We start from the raw sequence: 24,129 nt of genomic DNA, 5'->3' as shown, positions 1-24,129 counted from the left end.
CAATCTCCTGCTGACTCTGCTGCCACCCCCGCCCCCGCCCCCACCCCAGCACCTGGATGGCTCTCTTCTCTACAAACTCTTAGTTTGTGCCCAGCTGATTCATGTCCTGGTGATTTAACTGATGCCAAACGCTAATGCCACCTCTAGGTTACCCTCCTCTGTTACCATGTGACATGGAGAGGGGCAGGGGTCTGTGGTCCCCAGTCCTGCAGAAGCATGGTGGGTTGGCAAACCAATGCAGAGGGGATAGCAGCTGGCCTTGATGACCTGTTACCTGCTACTCTGATTGCTTTCAGACCCAGTGGCAGGGCTGAGGTTCCTCCAACCCTGGATCTGGCTGGATCCTGTTCCACCCACACTTTTGCATCTTTGTACCTTACTGGTGGATCTTAGGCTAGAATATGAAGTCCTTTGACTCTGCTGAAAAACCTATTCTAACAGAAAATGTCAACTCCCATGGGTGGGTGGGAGAGACCAAAACTACCTAGGCCCACAGTTCAAGCTGATCTGGGTGTGTGTGAGTGGTCAGCCCTTGTTCACAGAACCCAAAGCCCTCTACAGAATGGGACTGCTGTTTGGAAACAAGGACCAGTAATGCACCAAACACCAAATGCTACAGGGAAATGACCAAACCAAGCCTTGGAGCGCATTCATCGAAGACCAGCCTCTACACGTGAAGAGGGTCTTGCACATAGGAAGTGCCAGGCGAGTCCAGTGTCGAGGGACGAAATGTGCAGAGAGCCATCCAGGCCCACGGTTCTGGGCGCTTGCCTCTTGGCCAGTGGTCGTCCTGGGCTCTGCTGCCTCATCAGGAATCTTGCAGGACCATTTCAGGGAAAAGAGAATGAGGGGAGGGCAGAGGAAGGGCTGAGGGGGTTGATATGTATTTGTCCCAAGCTCCCCAAGCAAAGGTCACTGTTATGTAGCCCAAATGTGTAGCAGTAAAATTAATTTTTAAAAAAATCAAGTGAACAAATGGGAAAGGATAGGACATGGGGATACTCTGCTTTAGTTCTTTGTGAAGGTCAGAAAAGAGCTTCAAGATCATCTCAGCCGAAACCTCATGGCTAAGGCATGAGAAGCAGGCGGCACTGGGTGTCCGGGGTCAGGCCAGCATCTCCCTTCAGCTCTGAGAGCACTCGCTTGCGTCACCCTGCCCATGCTCAGGTCTGGGGAAGGATTGGGCATCTGCATGGGAGCCCAGCAGCAATGTGTCCCAGCCTCTTCAGGTCTTCAGGTCTCTCTAAAAGCAAACAGAGATGTCACCTTGCCAGCCACCTCTCAGACATTACAAGTGGGCAGCTGGAGGCCACCCTGAGAGCTCTCCACCATCCCTGGGGACAGACAGGGTTCTCTGCAGTGATCATCACTGCCCAAGATGGCCCCCAGAGCTGCCCTGGGGATGTCCCAGGTCCTAGAATCACCTCCCAAGCTCTGGTTTGAGTTGGAACAACTTCATTTCAAGCCCCAACTAGACAGAGAAACCTGCCAGTGAACAGGAAGCTGTCAAAGCACAGAACTGCTAAGTGCCAGACAGGATGGTGTCTGAGGCGTAAGGGCTCATCAAAGCACTCAGAGAGACAGCTGAGACCTGGGGAGCTGGCAGGGGGTGGGAGGCTGCTTCAGAAGGGTCTTTCTGAGTCACCTTGGTATTTGGTTGGGAACAAGTGTGACCTCCTGTAGGCCCTTGGAGGTCAGGGTCAGAGATGACTAGCACATCCCAGGAAAAGTTCCTCGGGCAGCAAAGCTGGCAACAGTCCCAGACACTCACCCATGCTCTGAAGACCCCATGTACCAAAACCAGGAGGGCCCCATTAGAGAAATGGGAATTAAAACAATGCTGAAATGCCATCCTAGTCCAGAAAGGAGATCGAGAAATCCAATGACAAATGCTGCAGAGAGTCCACTGTTGGTGGGAAGGTAAGCCAGTAAGAAACATCCAACTTAGAAGTCAGACTCATTCCTAAGGCCAACAAAGTGAGTCCTACACACCTTGGACACAAATATACAGTGTACACATTACAGTGTATATATGCACAATGTACTTTTCGGGGGGGTGCAGCACTAGAGATTGAACTCGGGACCTTGAGCTTTCAAGGCAGGCACTTCTGCCACTGAGCTGTCTCCCAAGCCTCATGCACAATGCATGATACTTTGTGCTTCCTAGAGACCCCCTCCACATCGCCACTGCTTTTCCTCTCACTCCACACAGCAGCACAACAGTGACCGGGCAGACACGTGAGATACCACCACGATTTGTTCACATCTATGAGTATCTGTAATGCAAGGAGGTCCATTCATATCTGCTCACAACTCCCATGTTTATAATTCAGGGACTTACTGTACAACCACTATGGAAATCAACACGGAGAGTCCACCAAAACCTAAAACTAGAAACCATCTGACCCAGCTGCTTCCCTCCTGAGTACCTTTCCAGCAGGGTTAAAGGCATCCCACTACAGCGACCCATGCCACCCACGCTGTTAGCAGCATAACTCACAGCAGCTAAAGCTTGGAAGCAGCTTCTACGTCCATCAGCAGATGAAGGGATAAAGAAAACATGGTGTCTACACACCATGGAGCACCACTCTGCCATATAGAAGGATGAGACCACACTGTCAAGTGAAATAAATCAGACACACAAGCTGAAACATCATGTGATTTCTCTTAAGTGAGAGCCCTGAAGTACTAACAAATAAAGAGCAAAATAAAAGGCAGAAGATAGGAGACAGGGAGACAGATTTTCCTAAGGCAAAAACAGTACCAAGGGGTAGAGGGGGAGTTGGGGAGGAGAGGGGGCATAAAAAGAACAAAGCCATGTGAAGGCCAATGCCAGGAGCAGTTTTAGAAGATCTTAAAGCAGCTTGGTTGCCAAGAGTGGTGGTGCATGCCTGCAATCCTAGCACTTGGGAGGCTGAGGCAGGAGGATCCCAGTGAGCTCAAGGCCTGTTTTGGGCTACACAGCGACTTCAAGGCCAGTCTAAACAACTTAGGGAGATCCTGTCTTTAAAATAAAATAAAATAAAATAAAATAAAATAAAATAAAATAAAAAATAAAATAAAATAATAAAACAAAACAAAACAGGAATAAAGCAATGTGGCTACCAGAGGCTGGGGAAGGAGGAGAAGCTGTTCAAAGGGCAGGAGTGATGAGGTGAGGAGCGTGTTTCAGACCTAGAGAGAGGCCACACATCGGTGTCACAAGGGCCACAAAGTGTTGGACTTTACAATGGCTCACTTTTGTCATGTAAATTTTACCTGAAGGAAGAAGGGCAAAGGTCTTAGAAACTAGTCCAAGTGATAAGAGACTTAGCCTGAAATGGAGTCAGCAGACACTGGCTGCCCGCCCTCCAGGCCAGGGCTTAGATCCTGCCCTGTGACCCTGCAAGCACACCCTGTCACCCCACCTGCATACCGCTGTCCCCTGGTCACCTTGCAGTGGAGCCTGGAACGCCTTTCCCTGGAGTCCAGAGCCCAGGAGTCCTGGCCCCTTCTACCCAGACACTCTGAGTTCCTCTCAGGCTCCCAGCAAGGGGCAACATCATAGGGGATACTTGGGGTCCTCGCCCCAAGACTGGCCACTCGTCCTCTGCTGTGTGATGGCCGCACCCACCAAGGGCCTTGCCCAGCCCAGAGATTAGCTATGCCCTGAGCCACCAAGTCGCTGCTGGTGGGTCCCCAGCAGAGTTCCTCCCTGGGTTCTGGAGCCTGCATGGGAGGGAGCCAGCACACACCTCCATCTGCTCGTGGATCCAGTCCAGGAAGGAAGTGATGCGGGTGTAAACCCCGGGCTTGTTCACATCTGCGCAGCCGATGCCGAAGCTCGTAGCACCCACCAGCTTCCACAGCCGGCTCTCCTGGCACACCAGGGGCCCACCACTGTCTCCCTGGTGGGCAAGGGGCATGGTCAAGGACACAGCTCTGCTTCCAAGGCCCAGTTGCCACACCAGGGGAGGACTCAGGGAGCAGTGCCCTCCCTCAGCACCAGTGCAGACAGGGAGGCTGGGTAAGAAGCCCTGCCCCAGGAAGGACAGCTGTGTCTCCAGCACCTTTCTTTCCCATGCCCTCGAGCAGTGGCAGGGGCCTGTCCTATGGGCTGGATCACAGTGCTGAAGGCTCAGCGGCCAGGGCCACCCTTACCTGGCAGCTGTCCACCCCACCCTTCAGGTAGCCGGCACACAGCATGGACGGGGAGATGATGCCACCGTACACCTCCCTGTGGTTGCAGATCTTGTTGGAGATGAGCGGGACCGCTGCGTGGTTCAACACAGGGGATGCATCACCTGCTCCAAACAAGGGCAGACCATAGTGAGGAGCAAGAGAGGTGCCGAGGGCAGGTGTCAGGGCCAAGTGACACTGAGGGCAAGAGCAGACCACCAGTTAGGACTTGGCGCCCCTGAGGACAGGGCTGTATGGGGGACAGAGGACTCCCTGAGCCTTGCACCTCACCTAGATCACCGCTCCCTCACAAGAGGCCCTGAGCTCCATGGGGCCCAAAGTGGAGAAGGAGGTGGAGCCACAGCAGCCCAGGATTCCTGCCCAGGGTTGTCCTGGCCCAGGCCCTCAAATCAAGAAAGCAGAGCCAGATTTGCAAGAGAGACAGAAGCTCAGGGAGGCTATACACAGCACCTGCAGCTGTCAGCAGAAAAACATGTCTCTATAGACACATGTGTCCCAATCCCCAGAACCTGTGACAGCTGACCCAGCCAAAGGGGCCTTGCAAATATGGTGGGGTGCAGAACCAGAAAGGATAGGAGTGTGGTGCAGGGAAAAGGCTCAGAAGAGGAGATGTGGGGCTGGAAGCAGAGATCAGAGTCACAGATGAGTTTGAGGGGAGGGAGGGCCCTGGAGCTCAGGGCTGCAGCCCGACCCTACCCAGGCCCCTAGGAGGAGCCAGCCTGTCCACCCCATTTCCTAGTGGACTGCTGTTCTCCAGGATTATAATTGTGCCACTCTAAGCCGCCAAGCTGGATCTTCCTGTTGCAGCAGCCACCAGAAAGTAATACAACTGTGTGGGCCAACCTCTTAGCCAACATAAAGGGACAACCCCCCAGGATGTCCTGAGTTACAGAGAGCCCAGGCAGGAGACGCCTTGCTCTCTGCCTCCAACAGGTGGTGCAGATGCCACACAGGTCCTAAAAACCTTCCCTTACATGCACAATGAGTGTGTCACCTCGCATTTTTCATGGGGATGCCCCAAATCCTCCCATACCTCTACAGCCCTCAACAGGACACCCTGGCCTGACACTGAGCTGAGAGGTCAGGGGCAGCTGCCACCAATCCTCCAGATGCCTGAAGAGCAGCTGAGGTGAGGGGGAGGGGCAGCAAGGTGGAGCCCACGCCTGGCACCAGCTGGTGGCGGAGTCTTGGGCATGGTGCCTGGGTCCCTCACCCTGTATCCCCACCTACACATGTACACAAGGATACCCCACATGGGATAGGGGCAGCTCCAAGGCTGAGGGTTCCATATATGAGTGAAGCTTCATACAAAGAAGGGGGAAGATCAGGGCTTCAGCCAGTCCTGTGCAGGAAGGGGGGTGCTGGGGCCTCTTGTGGGACACAGAGAATCCCAGGGGCTCAGATGAGCAGGTCTGCCCAGCAATTCTGGAATTCCACAGAGGAAGGAGCTATCCTCCAGAGACCCCTCTGCAGAGCTCAAAGGGATTAGAAACACTCTGCTGGGCCCATGTCCCCAGTGAGTGCCCCCAGGAAAGGAAGAGGAGCAGAGGTTGGTTTTCCTGCTCCTCCACAAGCCACAGTCCCAGTTCCAACAGAGCCAGGACCCTCTGTGCCACCATGCTGGCACGGGCTGCACTTGGCCAAGTGCGTGCTGGCTTGAAACTGCCAAGAACCAAAGGATCCTGAGCCAGGGTGGGCACCTCCAAGAGTACTGGGAGTGGGTAGACAAGGAGGGGCCAACGGCCTGGAGCTGGGTATGCCCCATGTCCTTTAGGAGAGACAGGCACAATTGACAGGTCTCCAAAGGAAATCCCGAACCCCTAGAGTTGGGAAGCATGTCCTTATTTGCAACTGAGTCTTTTTCGTGTAATTAAAATGAGAGTCACAAGGTCAGCTCCTGTACTTGGTGGCCTTAAGTCCAGTGTGCCCATCAGACAAAGGAGAGAGGCTCTGTGATCCCAAGACTTTCTGGGAGGCAAATGAAGATGGGGACTGAGATTGGTGTGACTTCTCTTCAAGCAAGGGACCCTGAGGATGGCCGAGCCACCAGGCCCCGGAGAAGGGGCTAGAAGAGGCCAGAACTGCCCACGCCAGGGTCTCAGACTTTGGCCTTTAGAACTTCAGGACAATAGGCTTTATAGCTCAAAGTTCCCCAGATTGGATTGGCTCATTACAGCACTACAGGAAGCTAATATGTTTCCAGCAGCTAGGGCAGTGGTGGGTGTGATAGCTGAGCCTGCTGGCCCTTCCTGTGCCTCAGCAGTCAGGAATGCGGGCTTCATTTACATCTACTGCAAGCATCCTCAACACTGCCGCTATCATTGTTGCTATAGCAACAGGGTCACCTTGGATGGCCTGTTCTACATGATCTTTGAAGGAAGATGTAACACAACTTCCACCATCCCACGGGCACACATGACACTGGTTACCAGGCACAAATTTCTAAACAAAGGTATCCAGGTGGCTCCATATGCATTTGAGGAGGAAGGAGGGGGAGAGGTATGGTGGGGGGAGCTGGTGGGGATGTCCCCATTCCCTTCAAGTGTCAGCCCCCTCCTGAGGTTCTGAGACAATGAAGTGCCCTTGATGACCCTGAGCTGCAAAGATGGCTGGCAAGAATCATCACCCCCAGCTGGGCTTCTAGCTGCCCATGTGGGCATCATGATGAGACATCAGAGGTCCCCATCCCTGCCCCAAGGTTCTGGGGTCTTGGGATCAGAACGGGATCTCAGACCACTGACCTCCATCCTCCGTGGCCCCCCATCCTGACGTCCAGCACACTGTGCCATCAGGAAAGTTCTCTTCGGAGTTGGGCAGGCAGACTGGCTGAATCATCTCTGTGGACAGGGGAACAACAACCTCACTTAGCGGGCAGTCATCTGACCCAACCATCGACCCACTGTCTGTGTCTCCCAGGAGTGTGGCGATCATGATTATCCACTGCCAACAAGAGGGCTACAATCCCCTGCAAGAAGTCTCCCCCTGAAGCCACCCCACCCTGCACACACCCTGCAGTCCTAAGTTAATGCCCTGACACTCAAAAGAAACATAAAAACCTTTGTCACAGGGAAAGGGGGCCTCCTAGATATATGATATAAGTGGTCTTGTCAATTGGCGATTTTGGTATACTTTGGCTGCCATGCATGTATTCCTGGAAGGCTTAACAAGGAACCAGATGCCCCAGGAAACACACTTCTGAGACATCCCATAGGCTAACTCAGACTCTTCCCCAATCAGCACTCCCTTGTAAAAACCCTGGCCTCTCCCATGTGATGATTCCTCTCCTGAAAACAGGCCTCTAGCCTAGCCAGACCCTCACAATGTGCTCTCATGTGAATCAGCCCTTTTCTTATTCTGATCTTGGTTGCTTCTTTTTCCACGTGGTCATTGCCCTCCACATCCAGTCTTGTAGGGTAAGGGGCACTGACTTTCTCCAGGGACAGCTCGGGCCATAGGCTCAGAGCAGGGACATCTCACCCTGTCCTCCACCCAGGGCCCCTGGACAGTGCCGTGTGCAGTCTAGATTGGCAGCCTTTGGAACAGAGGGCCGAGAGCACACAGGCTTCAGCACTGGGTCTCTGCACTGCCCCAGGACTCCGCCACCACAGCGTGAAAGCCTCCCCTGGAAATGGGCCAGGAAATGGGTGTGACGAGGTTCCAAGAGAATGTTATTAACCAAACTGGGCCATGGGTCAGGTCTGGCCTGTGGGGCCCCTGCTGGTACAGCCTGGGACTGCGTCCTCTGCCTTACAGAGCATCCATCCTGGGGTGTTCCTGGCCCTCCTGACCTATCTGGAGCCACCTGAGGCTCAAGCAAATGTGGGAGACCTGCCTGAAACCAAGGCCTCCCTGATGCATGGGGTCTTGAAGCAACAGGACACCCACTGAATTGTTAGCAAAGTCCAAGTGTCGGTGTGTCATTTCTGGTGAACAAGCACCGTGAACACTGCCCCCCATAGCACCCATAGCAACATCTACCTAGAAATATGTCCTCCACAAGGAGCACAGGCATGCCACCCCATGTCACCAGATTTGGCTCCAACAACTCTTTGTCTCCTAGCCAAATTGTGCAGGGTACAACTGAAAATGTTTATCATCCCAAGAACCAGGAAAGTCACAACTTTAATGACAAGCACAATCAGCAGATGCCAATACCCACATGAATCAGACTCATGAAGCTGGGCTTTCCAATAAGGTTTAAGCAGCTGCCATAAAAACACTTCCATACACAATCACAAACCCTCTTGAAACAAATAAGCCCCAGACAACCTGAAAACCCAGAGGTACCGTCGAAGGTGAGTGGCCCGGCCAGCTTCATGAGGGCAATGTCGTTTCCCAACCTCTTTGGCTTGTATTTGCTGTGGTAGATGATTTTCTCCACCAAGTAGGAGGGCGCTGGGCTGTCCAGCAGTGAAACCAGGCCCACTTGGATGGTCCAGGACTTGGGGAGGTACAGGCTGAAATGGACAGGCCAGAAGGTGAAACCAAGGACAAAGCCAGCCATGGGACACACTACACTCAGGTGCCCTAAGGTGTCCCTGGGCAGGAGGTGGCCCAGGGCCTGGCACCTTGACCACACTCCCAGGAAGTCCCTGGGGAAATGCAGCTGATGACTGTGTGTGTCCAAGATAGACTTCGCTCCGCACCCAGTGCAGTTCACATCTGCAAACAGGGCTCGGCTCTCAAAGCAGCCACCAGGACTGCCTACCAATAGCCACCATCAGAGTGGGGGAAAGGAACAGGGAAACTGCACCCTTGTGACGAGGGGCATTCTTACCCCCTACTCCCCAGAAGAGCCTATCCTGAGGGACTCAGGGGCCTTCACGGGCTTTCACTGCACCCCACACTGCACGGCCTCACCCTGCCTCAGCCTAGCATGGCCCGCTGCATGCAGTTAGCTGCCGAAGGCCAGAGGCTCAGATCTCCATCCTGTATATGTGCTTCCAGCCTCTCTGTCCCTTGGTGTGAGTTTTGTGTTTGAAGCCCTGCTTTAAACTCAGGTTCCTGTCACTCTAGTATGAAGCCAGGGTTGTGGGGTGGAGGGTAGGTAATGCAGTGGGACTCAGCTGTGGCGGCTTTGCCTGCCTGGCTTCCAAACCTGCTCACTGCCCAGCTCAGCCCTGACCCGCATGGCCCAGGCCCAGCTGGGACCTGGAAGCCAGGAACCATACCAGCAAGCACTCACTCGTAAACGCAGTGTGCAGCAGTGACGATCCACACGGGTGTGATGACCGAGCCCCCACACAGGTGGTAACCTTGGAACTGGAGGCTGACCTGCCAGGGCCACTGTGCCAACGAGGACTCATTCCCACCAACGATGCGTGCACGGTAGCCGGTCCTCAGCCCACAGACTGCAGAGGGAGGGCAAGGTGTCTGGGGAGACTGCAGGCTTTCCAGACTGCTCCCCTGAACCCTGCTGCTCCCACCCAGGACCACGGGGGCCTGAGGACAGGGTGGGTGTGGTGAGCAGTGTGGAAAGTGGCCCAGAGCCAAGACCCCCTTGCACTGGGTCATGAGACTCTGTGTGATAGTGACCCCAGCATTCAGAGTCTGTAATGACAATATTCAGGATGTCAGCCACTACCCCCAGTCTGCCAAGGTCCCTGACAAGGCTGAGGATGCTGGTAGCATCTCCCCTATACACCTTATCCAGACCCCACCCCTTCAAGGGGAGTTCCTGCTGGGAAAAGGAGGCAAGGCCACTGGAGAAGCCCAAGGGGAAGGGGACAGGGAGCCAGACTGCTGGGGACTGCACATGGGGACAGAACCTCTAGGCCTTAGGTCCTGCCTGCTGCAAAGAAGCTGCCCATTTGGACCACTCCCCACCCTACAGGTGAGAGTGAACCCACCTCTTACTCCATTCCACCTGACACTCCAGAGAAAAAGGCTCAGAGAATGCTGGGAAAACGGGGCATGATGCAGTGAATGCTGGTTCCACATGTTTCCCTGTGTGTCCAGAACACTTACCCACACACTTCAGGGTGACCACATGGCCTGAGGCACATCCATCCCTAATGTGGAGAAATGACAGGCATCGTGGATAGTAGAAGGTGTGACAGCAGAATACAGCAAAGGTTCACATTTAAAGCTTTTATTACAGTAAAAGACCCATTGCCGTGGGTCCGCTGCAGGGTACGCCTGAGGTCACATCCTGGCCACTTTCTGCAGCAGCTCTGAGTCTTCTCTCCTGAGCATCTCTAGCTGAGCTGTCCTGGCTGCCTCAATGTCCTGAATTGATTCAAACTCTTTTCCTGGTCATGATCACTTAGACTTTGGAGAAGAGTCAGAAGTTACACAGTACCAGATCTGGTGAATAAGGTGCATGAGAACACAGCATTATGTTTTTATAAGCCTGCCCTTCCATGGGGTGGCGCTTGGTGGCAGAGTCACCTTAATTTTGATTATACCTCATAAGGACCCTCAGGAAGAGTACTCCAGAGCTTCTGCAAGAAGTGGCAAGGACAATGGGATGAACGTGTATGATGGAGGGAGATGTTATGGTTTGTGTCTGGTTGTCCTCCCAAAGCCTCATGCAGTCATGGGGTGGTTTCCAGAGTTTGTGATTAATTCATGATCCAATGCTGAGATCATGGGTATGAGTCTACACCTGCCCCGGGGTGGGTAATCTGCTACAATATAAGGGAGGGAGAGAGGCTTGCTAGCAGCCGCAGCTGCTGCTTCTCCCTTAGCTCTTTGCTGCTTTTCGCTGCCAAGAATGGCTGCCCTCTGCTCTGCCTTGGAGCCAGCTGAGTATGGACTGAAACTTCCTCTGTGAGCTAAATAAACTTTTCTTTCCTTAATTTTGGCTGTCAGGTATTTTGTTCAAGCAAAGAGAGAAAAGTAACCGAGACAAGGGAAGGGTCTGAAGGGGATCTAAAGTGATGTGTCTTTTACAGTAATAAATGTTTTATATTTAAATATTCACCATATATTTTGGCCTCTCCTTGTATCTAAGGTCTACAGAGTGAATATTTTTCTCTTTTACTTGATCTTGTAAATGAAGAAAAATAAATTTTCATTCCCCTTACTCTTGAATAAAGATTACAATTTTAGTCCATGTTGAAACAGAAGCAAGCACTGCTGGTGGGCTCCCCGATGCACAGGGAGACCTCACCCACTAGAGTATACCTGGGACCTCTAAAGTCACATGGGTGGCATCTACACACCCACTGGTGCCACCTGTGTCCATTTCCCTGGTGTTCTTCACATCCTGACCTGGGGTCACGCACTAGGGCAGGCCCCAATGATACCCACCCCTCTCCAGATGGGGACAGGGCCCACTGTGAGGCCTTGGAATGAGGGACTGGGGGGTCCTGAAATCTCTGCAGTCCCAGTTCATTACACAGGGCACTCAGGACCCCTATGCAGCCCAGGGCCCAACTACACAGACAAGGAAGCCGTGGCCCCAGAGCAGAGAACTCGGGCCTCAGCGCAGGGTCCCAGGAGTCAGGGAGAGCATGGACTCTGGCACCTGGCTGCATCTGCTCTTTACTGACTAAACTAGAAACCGCAAGTGACCCCTCACCTTTGTCACCAGGTGATTGTCACAAAGGACACCAGTTTCGCTTCCCTGTAGTTGCTGGGGAAACATGCAGAATAAGCACTGAACCCTAAAGCACCCCTTAAAGAGCAGGGCAATCGCTTTCCCCCACCCTCCGTCCCTCCCTTCCTTGTTTCCCTATTACCAAGACCCAGATATAGCTGGCGTCCCTGCTAGGTGACCCCATGCACATCTGGTCTACTCGCCAACTGCGTTCCCTTCCCGCTGTCCACTTGACTGTCATTGCCCGGATAGGGTTCAGCTCCTGTTCCCCAACCAGGCCCACCCGGCCTGTCCCCATCACGGCTCCACAAGCCCAGGCAGCAACCTAGCAAGGTGTGAACAACAGCACCTCCTGCTTACCTCACGTACACAGAGTGGTGTAACACGGTCACCTTGTCATCCGGCAGGAGGTGGTTGATGGACACAAAGGCTCCCTGGAACTGTGGCTCAAGCAAGTCCACTCTGAGGTCACCTGAGCTGACGTAGCTGCAAGCACACCAGACACAGTCCCCATGGGGGTCTTGACTCCCCCACCCTCCACCAACTTGTGCTCAGGCACAAGGCTCCAGGTTTCGTGCTTGGGGAAACCCCTGTGTCCACTGGCACTGCCAAAAGTACACACAGCTTAGCAGGGTTCCCCCACCAGCATGGTCTGGGGTGATGTGCTGTCTACCTCTTCCCTGCCACCCAGCTTCCCCTGCCTCAGGTCAAAGACCCTTCCTCAGGCCCTGGAGTCCCACTTCTGTTCCTGCAGCTGACCTGGCCTTTGCTTGACTTGAAAGCAGGAATGCAGAGCCACATGCAGAACCAGGTGTGGCATTGTCAGCTGGCATCCAAGTAGATGCCAAACACCAGAGAAGGTGGGCCTGGGGGACCAAGACCTTCCTGGTCTGCCCAGAGCCAGCCCGGGGTGTGTGTGTGTGTGTGTGTGTGTGTGTTTCGGATGACCCAGGAGTCCCAGGACCAGGCAAGTGTGTAGAGCATCAATGGCTTGAGGTGAGGAGAGGGTTTTAAGGGAGATTCATGGCAATGTATCTTTTACTCAATTTTTGAAACATTCACTGCATTCTTTGATTAGCACAGATATAATGCAGAAAGCAGACTGAGCAGAGACCACAGACGGGAGAAACTGCTCTGGGACCAGGTCTCATAAGAATACGTCATAGGATCCCTGCTCAGTGGGGAGAACTTGTCCCCCACAGGCTGGGGTGGGGACACGGGGAGCTGCCCACTGGTGCAGTGCCTACGTCAGCAAGCTGGGTGCCCTGAGGACCAGAAGACAGGTATGGGGCAGAGCCTTCACCCCAGAGGGGGAAGAGCAGAAAGGAGGGCTCAGTAGGAAGCTGAAGCCCCTTCCAGGGAAGTATCAGCCTTTGCGGCATGTGCATACACACATGTATGCATGTGTGCACATATGTGTGCAGGTGTGCATGTATGCACATGTGGGTGCACAAGGTGAACTTCCTCCTCCTTGGCTCTGAGGCGCAAAGCATGGCATTCCAAAAGTTCTGTCCAAGTGGTGTGGAGCTTAGAGTCACAGCTGGTGTCTGAACCTGAGGTGGCAGGATTAGGGCAAGACAGTCTCAGGGACATATGTAGGGGGACATTACATGCTCCCCTGGCTTTACACAAAGGTGACCAAGCAAATGGTGCATCACCATTGATGGCTGAGACTCTGACACCCTGCCCCCGGGCCACACCAGGTCGCACATCCAAGGCCACTATGGTCCCCTTGTTCTGTCCTCAAGTTGCCTGGTGGGAGTGCTGAGGGTCAAGGGCAATGAGGGTGATGCCAAGGGCACCCACAGAGGTAGGGGAGCCCTCGGGAGGCTGCAGGGAGGCAGAGCCTGTGTCTGGATGGCAATGTGTTGCTCCAAAGTCAAAAGTCACCCAGACAATGCCAAACATGGGAGCAGAAAATCCAGGAAAACAGTTCTTCCACAAGTTGCTAAACAGCATTTTGAACAACTGTGTTCTCACAGAATCACAGGCTTTAAAAACCTGGCTCAAGACAAGCGCAATGGTTCACACCTGTGATCCCAGCCCTCTGGGAGGCTGAGGCAGGAGGATGGCAAATTTGAGTCCAGCCTAGGTGACCAGGAAGATCCTGTCTTAAAAAAATAAAAAATGAGGCCTGAGAGTATAACTCAGTATGAAGGCCCTGGGCTCAGTTCCCTGTACTACAAAAAAGAAAGGAAGAGAAAAGGACAAACCCTAGCTCCTCAAACCCTCAGGGAATAAGACCCCAGGACCAGAGTGGCTGTGTCCAGGCTCCTGCTGAGGCCTAAGAAGAGTCCTGACCTGCACTTGAGGACTCTGATTGGGTCCGTGGCCTGTCCAGACCTCAGTTTTCCCCTGCAGTGGAGCTCTGGGCTGCAGACAAAGAAGCTGCCCTCCTGGGTGCCCTTCAAGCCGTGGCTGCCCTGGGTGGTGGCCGGTGCCTGGCCCTTACCTGGTGAAGCCCAGCTGGGCACAGGCTACACCAGCGTAGCTGTCTTTCCAGTCGTCCACACACATGGTCCTCCAGGCGGCAGCTGTGAACACCTGCAGCACAGCGCTACGGCCGCTCACCCGCACTGTGACAGACATTGGACGTCAGGCTGACGGCACCACACTAACCTGGCCTCCCCCAGCAGCCCCTGGCACCAGCCCTTAGCCCCACAGAGCAGGTGGAGTGCATCGTCTGCACCCTGATTCACACAGAGGCCTGGTCTCAGCCATGTCCTCTCCCAGGAACAGCCTCCCTGAGCTCCCACCCAAGGCCCCAGGCCCTAGTGCTGGTGGATGAGGCAGGGAGCAGCCACAGCTTACCACATCGGTACTCATCCTCCCCGTCTTTGCAGTCGGACACCCCATCACAGCGTGCTGCCAGTTCAATACACTTAAAAGATGAACGACACCTATACTTCCCGGAGCAGTCAAAGTGGACTAAGAGAAGACAAGAGTGTTCACAAGCAGCTTTGTTAGTGCAGAGCACTGGCAACTGTCCATGTGCCACGGGACAGGCAGTAAGCTTGCCATGAATAATGAAACCTGTATTGAAATTGCATCCCTGTCAGCAGCCTGTTTCCTTCAGCTCGGTTTCTGTTCTGACTTTTGCGGGGTGGAGCTGCCGGGCCCCACTTTGTTGCATGATGAAAGTAAATTTACACACTGGAGGGCTCAAGGTCAGGCAAGCAGGACAAGGCCAAGCAAGGAGCCCTGAGTGGGTTCCCCGGGCCACCTTTGCTTCCTGGGCACTCGGCTGGACAGGAACAAACTAAGGGCTACACAGCCACTGCAGGCAAGTTAAACTCCTCTGTGGTCCAGCTCTTTGAAGGAGAAAATGAGAAATTGTTGCCAATCAGGATCTCTTCTGCCAAATGACCCACTTTCCCTTGCTCAGAGAGCAGCAGGTGCCCAGCACCCATGAATGGGGACTTTGTCTCCTCCACCTGCCACCCCGCCCCAAGCAGGTCCTATTTCAGTGTCTAAATGACAGACACAGATCCCTGTGTGGGCTCCTCAGTGATGAAGCCCTGAGCATGGCCAGGGCAGGCTCCACAGGTTCAAGCCCGCCCAGTGCCCCAGCACCTGCTAACTAACAGACTGGACTCACCGCCCAGGCCAATGGCCAGTGCCAGGATCAGGGCGATGATGCCCACCACGATGATCGGGAAGAACTTCAAGGGCAGCAGGGACAGGATCTGTGCGGCCATCGCGTCTGCATCTGGACCCAGGCAGGAGCAAGCACAGGAACCAGAGAACACTGATTTTGAGGGGCTTAAACCCAAACTCAGCTGTTCACCTCCTTCCTCTGCTCCAGGCCCTGGAAGTTCCCACTAGAGAGAGGAGCTCCCTCAAGAAGGGCAAGTTCCCTTGCTCACCCCACAGTCTCCTCTGACCTGGCCTGGTTCATCCAGCCTCAGCTGGGGTCTACACTTTGGGCTGAATACTGTCCCCAGAAAGATGTGTCCTGCTCCTAATCCCTCAGGACTTCAAAAAGTCACAGCACTAAGAGGGGCTTTTGGGGGGGGGCTGTCCACAGAGATTGAGCTCCAGGGCCTTTGCACTGAGTAGTATCACACCAGCTTTTTGTTTTACTTTTTAAATACAAGATTTTACTAATTTGTTAAGCATCCCAGATTGGACTCAATCTTGCACTCCTCCTGCCTCAGCATCCCAGAGTGCTGGGGTTCCAGGAATGTGCCAGCACGTCTGATTTAGAGGATCTGTATAGAGTGAGCAATTAGGTAAGATGAGGTCATTAGGGATGACCCTAATTTAACATGCTTGTCATTGTTATTAAAGGAGAAGTCGGAAGCCAGGCTTGGTGGTGCACAGCTGTCATCCAGCCCTTGGGAGGCTGGAGCTGGAGGATCACTGAGTTTGAGGCCAGCCTGGGCTTCATAGTAGATTTAAGGCAGCCTAAACTGCATAGCCAGACCCGGTCTCAAAAAAAAGAAGAGAAATTGAGACAGAGAGGTAGGCATACACAGAGGGGAAATGGTGACAAGGACAGCAGGAGCAATTAGTCACATGAAGGTGAAGGCAGATGGCCACGTCTACAGCCCTGGGAGGCCAAAGGCTGTTCACAGATGACCAGAGCCAGGAGGAGCCAGGGTCAAGCTCCACAGCATTCAGGGGCAGCAAGGCCCAGCCACACCTAGGATTTAGACCATGGTCCCTAGAACAGAGAATAAACCTTGCTTCTTTCAATAACCCAGCGGTGGTGCTTGTTATCAGCAGCCTGGGGACACTGGTCTCAGCCCCAAGATACTTGCATAGCAGTCTGCACCCATAAGGTTGAGGCCACGTGCCACTGCTCACAAACAGGTGAAATCTCAGGCCCTCAGTGCACATAGGCTGCACTAGGACATTGAGGAGAAGAGGTAGGCACACAACAATCCAGGAGGGAGGGCACTGGCAGCCCCATCCTCCCAGGGCCAGCCCACATGGCACTGATTGTCCCTTCCACCTGCGAAGCACAGCCACGCTGAGGCTGTTGAAATTAAAATCTAGGAGAGATCTCTGGCAGAGCATAATGCCACATGCCTGCCATTCAAGAGACTGAGGCAGGAGGATCTCTGTGAGTTCGAGGCCAACTTGGGCTATATAGTGAGACCCTGCCCTAAAACCAAACAGAAAAATGTAGGCAGGATGGGATCTGCAAAGGGGACAGATCTAAAGATCTCCCTGCCTCTGCCCTCAGAAACCACAGTTTTGCCCTCTCAGTACTGGAGGGATCCAAACACAGCCAGAGTTATCAGAGCTGCCTGAGACAGAGAAGCAAAGCAGATGTGGAAAAAGAAACTGAATGGGGAAGGAGAGAGGTGAGAGGGAACAGGAGACCGAGAAGGAAATGAGGCCCAGGCAGTCGAAGACAGGAGAGAGCTTTGGGGGGCTGGTTTTAGGCCTGGATGAGCCCAGCAGTGTGTTCAGGGCCCAGATCAAGAGACTGCTATAAACATGTGCGAGATGAATGGCATGATGAATGGATGACAAAGGAATGAGCGAGGAAGTGAGTGAGAAATCTCTGTGCCTGCCAGGGAATGCAAGGCTGCCTAGGGCTCACTCCACTTCAGGGTCCCCAGCACTCTGACCCTCATCTCCACTGCTGCCCAGAGAAGGCAAGCTGGGCCCCATTGGACCATTAGCTTGTGGCAAGTGCCCACCTGTGTCCACCAGGAAATGACACCAGAAGGCTAAAACACAGGGGAGAAGAGAGACCAGGACCTGCACCCCTGGGAATGTATCCTAATGGGCTCTCTTGGGTATAAACCTAAGTTTCTACCTACAGGGACATTAGGAAGAGTGACACTTAGAACATGAACAAGAGGTGGGAGGTGGAGAATAAGCAACAACATGCACCTGCAGTGAGACACTCGTGCGCATGCTTGACATAGTGTAGAAGAGAGTCGGCAGATTCGGGTTCTCTGTGAGGAGCTCAAATTTTAGGGGCCATCTGGCCTGTCCAAACACTTGGCTCTGCTATTATGGCACAAACTTGGCCAGATATAGAATGCCAATCAGCGAAAGTGTGTGTCCTGATAAAACTTTATTTATAAAAATAAGCAAAGGGCCAGATTTGACTCACAGGCAATGCTTGAAAAATACTTAATTATGTAAAGCCACAGAAAAAGAACTCAAAATTGTTAAGTTTCTTTTGAAGAGCTTCAGAAGGTAAAGACATAGAAAAAAGCAACAAGTCCAACAATAAGGGTCAATAGGATTTTTCTGAGAAATGATACAAATGTGAGTTTAAAAACCTTTTTGGTTATGGGTATATTATCTAAATTTCTACCATCAAAATGGAAAGGATTAAAAACACTTTTGTTGGGTCCCGGGAGATGGCTCAGTGGAATAAGCGCTTCCCTGGCAAGCACAAGGACCTGAGTTCAATCCCCGGTTCTGCCAATAAATAAAAAGAACTAAAAACACTTTTGTTCCAGGGAGGATAGAGAGAAGGGAAAAGGATTTGAAAAAGAGAAATTAAAACGTATTCTGTCCATGCATCAATTCCCCAAGGAATGTAAACACTGTACCACAGACTTTCATAAAAAAATAAACAAACACATGAATACAAAAAATGTGTGTGCCTTCACATTCCTAGGAATTAATCATAAATAAACAATCAAAAAAGTAGAAGGTGGGAATGTGTACCACACTCTTCGTGTTCATATTGAGATTATAAAATATTAGAGACAGTTACAGGTCCAGTGATGGGGTGGTGACACAGGCTACACTTCTGCATGGTACAAGTCCCAGTGATGTACAGACCCTTATAGAAGCCAGGGAGCCTGTCCAAAAACACTGTCCCATCCTATGCTGTGTGAATCCATACTTAGAGACAGACATAAGAGCTAAGTAGGACCTAGGGGTCAAGGGATGGAAAGGTTTTTCTTCTTTCCATTACTTTCATGCGAATTTTAAGGCACATTTTAAAATCGTGTATCTCTTCATTTACTGAGCCCTCTTCCCCCACTGTCCTCTGTCTATCCCTCACACATGTCAGCTGTCTGGGTGGCTTACAGACCAATAGGGTCATTCTTTCACTTCCAGAACCTCAGCCAGCACTGTCTATGTTCCCTGTTCCCAGGTGCTTCCCGGAGCAGCAAGCCCCCAGCTCCGCTGGGCACTTCCTGATGGGCTTTTGCCCACCTGGGCAGATATTGGAGGATCTCATCTTCACCAGACAGGCATACAGCATTTACAAAGTAACTTCCTTCCTCCAGTTGCTGAGAGCAGCTGTCGGGTACTGCTGGATTTTAATCTAGACATTAATCCTTTTGGTGGTATACAGACAGCTTGTTATAGGGTTTCATGAAGGGCTGTTGGCCACTCCTTCCAGGACTCCCTGGAGGGCTCAGCGCTCTTCTGGCCAGGATCTTCCCTCCTCCAGGATGGACCAGGGCCACTGTGGAATCCTGATTTCTGTAAACCCCCAACCACAAAGTAAAATACCTGTGTCTAGAGACTTAGGGAGCAACTGAGCAAAATCGCCCTCTTATCTCTCTGGGATTCTACAACCAAAGGCAGGCAGGTGTCTACCTTGGCATGACAGTGTACAGGGAGGAACCCTCCACCCTGTCCCTTCAGCCACACCTGTCATCTACGTGGAGGGCCAACATCACCAGCTTCCCCTTGGTACCACCTACCTGGTGCCACAGGACTTATTTTTAAGTCATCAAGACCAAACAGTGACCGGAAGGAGAAGGGTGCCTCAGCTGCTGGTGGGTCATTCTCCCCCATGGTGACGATCTCAGGGCCTCTGAGACTGGGCTCTACCTCCACCTCCACCTCCTGCCCCAGGAAGAACAGAGGTAACTATTGCCCGAGAACAGTGCCAGTGTCCCCCGTGTCTGTCGTATTCTAAGTCCTTCAGATCCACACAAAGGGACTCAAGAACAGTTAATCAAAAATGCTTCTTTCCCTCTGAACCAAAAAGCTTCTAGAATTAGAAAAAGACCATAAACTTAACCACCCCCACCCCCCACCAGGACTACATTTCCATCATTGGTTTAACCAATCTTAAAATCAAACAGCACCTTCAAAGAGAAGCCCTTTTATCAGTCAACAGTGACTATGTCAATATTCTTCAGAAAATAAGGGCCTTTTAAAGCCAGGGCCCCTGTATGCATGACTCTGTGTAGCCATAGGTGCTGTCTGTCACAAAGGCAGGAAGTTGATACTCACATAATGCTGGGGTCCCCAGATGTAGGTGGCTCCAGGGAAGGGACCCTTGGACACAGCGTCAGGATCTCCCTGTGAATACGGCCCTTCCCTGCCGCACACAGGCCTGACCTAATTAAGGATGAAGCATCCGGCCTCTAGGACCAGGGCCTCCCCCACATAGTTGGGTGAGGAGTGGCTGGAAACTGGAGCTTGTGCCAAGGCCACTGAGGGACTCAGTTTCCTATGAAACTGGGCTCAGTGTCTACCTGTGGAAGGCCAAGAAGGCCAAAGAGCCCAGTGCGGTCATTCCCAGGACTCTGGGAAGAGCCTGGGGAGAAAGAGAGTACAGAGTTCCCGGGCACCTTCTGCTCACTCTCTGGGGGCCGTGCCTGGCTTCTTGGGCTCCTGCATCCCTGCAGATCTGAGATCTGCGGAGTCCCTACAGGCTCAAAATCCCCGATCCTCAGGTCTGTTTTTGTCTTCCTCCTGGCTGCCCATTATCGAGTTTAAGACTCCAAAGGCAACTCTGAGCCATTTAAAAGGAACTTTGCTTTCCAAGGTCTTAGTAAAACCTAACCAAGGGAGGTTTATGTACAAAACTGTTCTTGCCCGTCTCTCCCAGGTGCTGCCTCAAGGGCTGCCTTAGAAAACTAACCCTTTCACATCCAACGGCTCCGGCTTTGGTTCCTGCAGAGCCTCATGCTCCCTGCCAGCACATGGCGAATTCCATAGCTCCTCTTTACGAAAAAGAAAAAAAAAAAAAAAAAAAAAAAAAAAAAAGAATTCACAGGGAAACACTTCCTGAAATTGGCACTGCATGAGAGGTACCCCCAGCGTGCAGAAGAGCCCCTCAGGTGCCATCCGTCCCCACCCCACATCACTTACCGCATCTGGAGCTGCCATGGCCTAAAGCAGGAGGAATTTCCTTGTTCATGATAAAAAGCAGTGAGGCTGGGAGCAGCTGCCAAGGAACAGTCCGGCAGGAGGCTTCTCACCGAGTCACTCGGCCTTGTCGCCACAGTCATCACGGCCAATGGCATTGTGGCGGCTCCTGTGTAACCCAAGTCCAGGGTGGCTATCAGGTGGCCCAGGGGGTTCGCTGCAGGGACGGGACCATGTCACATGGAGGGAGCCTTTCTGAAGCTCTGCAGAGGAGCATGGTGGTACGCAGGTGCCCCTGCTGAGATGGTGGCCCCCACAGGCAGAGACCCTTGAGAGGAGGCGTTTTGTCCTTCTGGGTGAGCAGGCATGGGTCTCATCCTGTAGCTGCCCAAGGACAAGAGACCAGGCTGGAGTGCTTGTTGCTGAGCACTGTGCAGAGAGGAGGTATGCTCTGGTTCCCAGGGCAACAGCTACAAGGAAAAGCAGGTTTTGACAGAAGCAAGTTTGGACAGCTGAGTGGGGAGCCCCAGTCTCCTACATCCACTGAAAGCCAGATATAAAGAGCACAACTGGCAGCAGGGCCTGATGGGGGACTCAAAGGTGGCCTTGGCCAAGGATGAGGAGAGGAAGGGGATACAGCGAGAGCTGGGGTGGACAGACATTAGCATTAGGATAAGCAGCACCCTGAGCCATAGAGCATCACTGTCCATAGCGGGGAACCCTTAGCTCAGACGCCAAGTGAGTGTCTGAAAGTGTCTAAGACCCTGCAAGGCCTGTGCCAGGCCAGAGGGGAGAAGGGGACACCAAGAGGTGAGGCCATCCAGCCTGATGCCCAGGTCACGGAAGCTGGGACTTCAGAAGGGAGTCTAGCTTGCTTTCCGTGAGATGGTGCCACAGAGGACCTGAGCCAGCAAAGCTGGTCAGATGGAATGATGGGGACCCAGGTGGCCTGGCAGGGCTTCTGCAGGGTGTAAGCCATGATGGCCACAATACCCCATCCATGAATGTGCAGAAGAGAAAGCCTGGCCAGGCAGAGTAGATGTGAAGGCGGGGTGAGTCTATAGCAGCAGCCCAGGGAGCCAAGCAACAAATTGAGGCTGTCCTGGTTTGACTCTATCTGTTTTCCCACCTCCCTGCTCCAGTCAACCCATGGCTCAGAGTTTGGATGTGTCCATTTCCTCCAAACTTGGACTTGCCAGCCCAGGACAAACCTCTGTTCCAGATAGGGACAGGAGAAAATACCCGACAATTCCTTCACTTTGATCTGTGTGCTGGAGGTGACAAGCATCTCAGAGGACAGTGCGGAACATCCTCTCATTCCTGAGCCCGAGGGCCAGCACCACCACAATCTGCAAAGGGGACTGTGTGCCCAGATGCCCTGACCATAGCCCCGCGTGAACAAATAATACCAAAGAGGCACATGGGTAACTGACAGCCATCATGAAGTCATGTTGACAGTGACATCAGACACAGGTCCAAGGTCAAACTGCTCTCCCAGGGTGACCATTCGTGTAGCAGGATGTCTAGAAAAAACTACTCAGTAAGTGCCCTACAAACCAATTCCATCTGGGTTGGAAAAGAGCCTTCTGGAAACAGAGACTTGACCATGTCTGGGGCTGGCACATGACCCTCAGAAGAACAGGTCTCCCATCCTGGTGAACTCTGGGGACGGGACCCTCTGACACCACCCATGTGTGGCTCAGAAGCAGGGGTTAAGCAAGCAGGGCATTTCCTGGCCAACACAGGTACAATGCCCTGAAAGATGTTTGCTGTTTAGAAGAGAAAGATAAATCAAACTGAGGCCCTCCTAGGCCACACATCTGTTTCCCCCCGTCCCCTCTGAGCAATGAGTTCTAGTTCTAGACTTTCAAATTCAAGGTGAGTTGTTTGATTGTGAAATTATTGCATCTCTTCAATCTCTTTAACTGTCCCAGCGAAAGGACAATGGGCTTGGAGGACCCCACGTGACAGAGGCCAGGGAAAGGCAAATGCTGACCTGTGGTTTCTAGAAAAGAAATAGAGAGAAAAGAATACAGAAAGAAAATTGGTGGCTATCAGAGCAGGGGCAGGGAGAGGAGGTGGAGGTGCAGCTGGGACACACAATGACCAGCAGAGTGGTCCCTGTACAAAACAGAAGCTGCAGAGCGAGGCGAGTCTGGGCTGGAACTCCCCTGAGGGGATTTTGATACCATGACAGAGGCAGTTACTTAAGATATTGATTTGAGCATCACCGTTGGACTATTTTTTTCACCAAAACAGCAGGCTGGGAAAGCAAAGTCAGGGCTCAGCACAGTGCAAGACCCTGGGGAGGTCAGAGTGTTCACCCTAGGTATATGCAGTTAAAAATGAAAGACATATGACTGGTGAGAGAGCTCAGCAGTCTAAAGCACCTGCTCAGGCAAGCTTAGGCAGGTGCAGGAGACCATGGTTTGATCCCCAGCACCACAGGCCACACCAGCCCTGCCCTCAGGACTGGCTGAGCCAGCCAAAAAAGAAAAAAGAAAAAAAAAAAAAAAAAAAAGGCAGGGCCAGGGATCTAGCTCAGTAATATACACGCCTGCCTGGCAAGTGTTTGAGTCCCAGTACCACCACCACCAAAAAAAAAAAAAAAAAAAAAACAGCAAAGAAAAGACTTATTATCAAAAATATAACAAACTCCCACATAAAGGTGAAATGTTGAAACATTTCCCTCTAAGACAGAGAATAATGCAAGAAGATGCACTAAAATTACAGCTATTTAGCATCTTATTGGAGGTCCAAACTAATTCCACAAAGCTAAAAAGAAAAAAGAAAATAAAATAGAAAATAAGGCATAAAGAAAGGGAAGAAAAGAGGGAGGGCAGGAAGGCAGTAGATGGGGAAGGAAGAAAGAAAGGAGACAGCGAAATGTAAAGAGAAAAATTTGAAGAATATGTAAGAAAAATAAAACCATCATTAGGGACTAAATCATTTTAATATAAAATATTTTCAAAATTCTAAAGGCAAGTTACTTTGTTTACCACATACAATATTATATATATATATATATATATATATATTTTATGACTAAGGGGATCAGTCTCAAGAAAACAGGCTGATTTTAACATCACAAAAAATAAATCCACTGAGACCCAGTCCTAGCCCAGGTCCGGCGACTGTGCGGAGAGTTTCCTGCTACCCTGCGCCGGCGGGACCAGTCCCAGCCCAGGCGCACCGTGGGCCTGACCCTCTTCCAGCCCCTCGGGCCGCCCCCCACCACTCCGCAGTGCCTCCCCCACCCCGCCCGCCGAGTAGGATTTTCTGCCGAGACCCAGTCCTAGCCCAGGTCCGGTGAGTGTGCGGAGAGTTTCCTGCTACCCTGCGCCGGCGGGACCAGTCCCAGCCCAGGCGCA

At 52.4% G+C, this 24,129-nt stretch overlaps 1 protein-coding gene across 1 annotated transcript; it reads right to left on the bottom strand.

The window, feature by feature from the left end:
• Positions 1–1,169: 1,169 nt before the first annotated feature.
• Tmprss3 (transmembrane serine protease 3) lies at positions 1,170–19,974 on the bottom strand. The gene is made up of 13 exons (XM_004631785.3): positions 19,898–19,974; positions 19,360–19,504; positions 15,321–15,431; positions 14,534–14,650; positions 14,175–14,298; positions 12,083–12,208; positions 10,147–10,190; positions 9,365–9,530; positions 8,467–8,636; positions 6,921–7,016; positions 4,141–4,283; positions 3,735–3,887; positions 1,170–1,243 (listed from the first exon to the last, which is right to left on the bottom strand). The coding sequence occupies exons 2-13, from the start codon at positions 19,451–19,453 to the stop codon at positions 1,226–1,228; spliced, it is 1,362 nt and encodes a 453-aa protein (XP_004631842.1). The 5' UTR covers positions 19,454–19,504; positions 19,898–19,974; the 3' UTR covers positions 1,170–1,225.
• Between the last annotated feature and the right edge of the window lie 4,155 nt (positions 19,975–24,129).

The sequence above is a fragment of the Octodon degus genome, unplaced genomic scaffold (assembly GCF_000260255.1).
Source record: "Octodon degus isolate 3935 unplaced genomic scaffold, OctDeg1.0 scaffold00045, whole genome shotgun sequence".
NCBI lineage: Eukaryota > Metazoa > Chordata > Mammalia > Rodentia > Octodontidae > Octodon > Octodon degus.
The sequence above is the reverse complement of the archived record's forward strand: the minus strand, read 5'-3'. Positions and strand labels throughout refer to the sequence as shown.

Coding starts and splice junctions, on each gene's coding strand:
- Tmprss3 (XM_004631785.3), bottom strand. CDS start 19,453: ATGGGGGAGAATGACCCACCAGCAGCTGAGGCACCCTTCTCCTTCCGG. Junction 9,531..10,146: donor GGTCACCCTGAAGTGTGTGG/GTAAGTGTTCTG, acceptor CTCCCTCTGCAG/TCTGTGGGCTGAGGACCGGC. Junction 7,017..8,466: donor CGGGCCACTCACCTTCGACG/GTACCTCTGGGT, acceptor CCCTGTCCACAG/AGATGATTCAGCCAGTCTGC.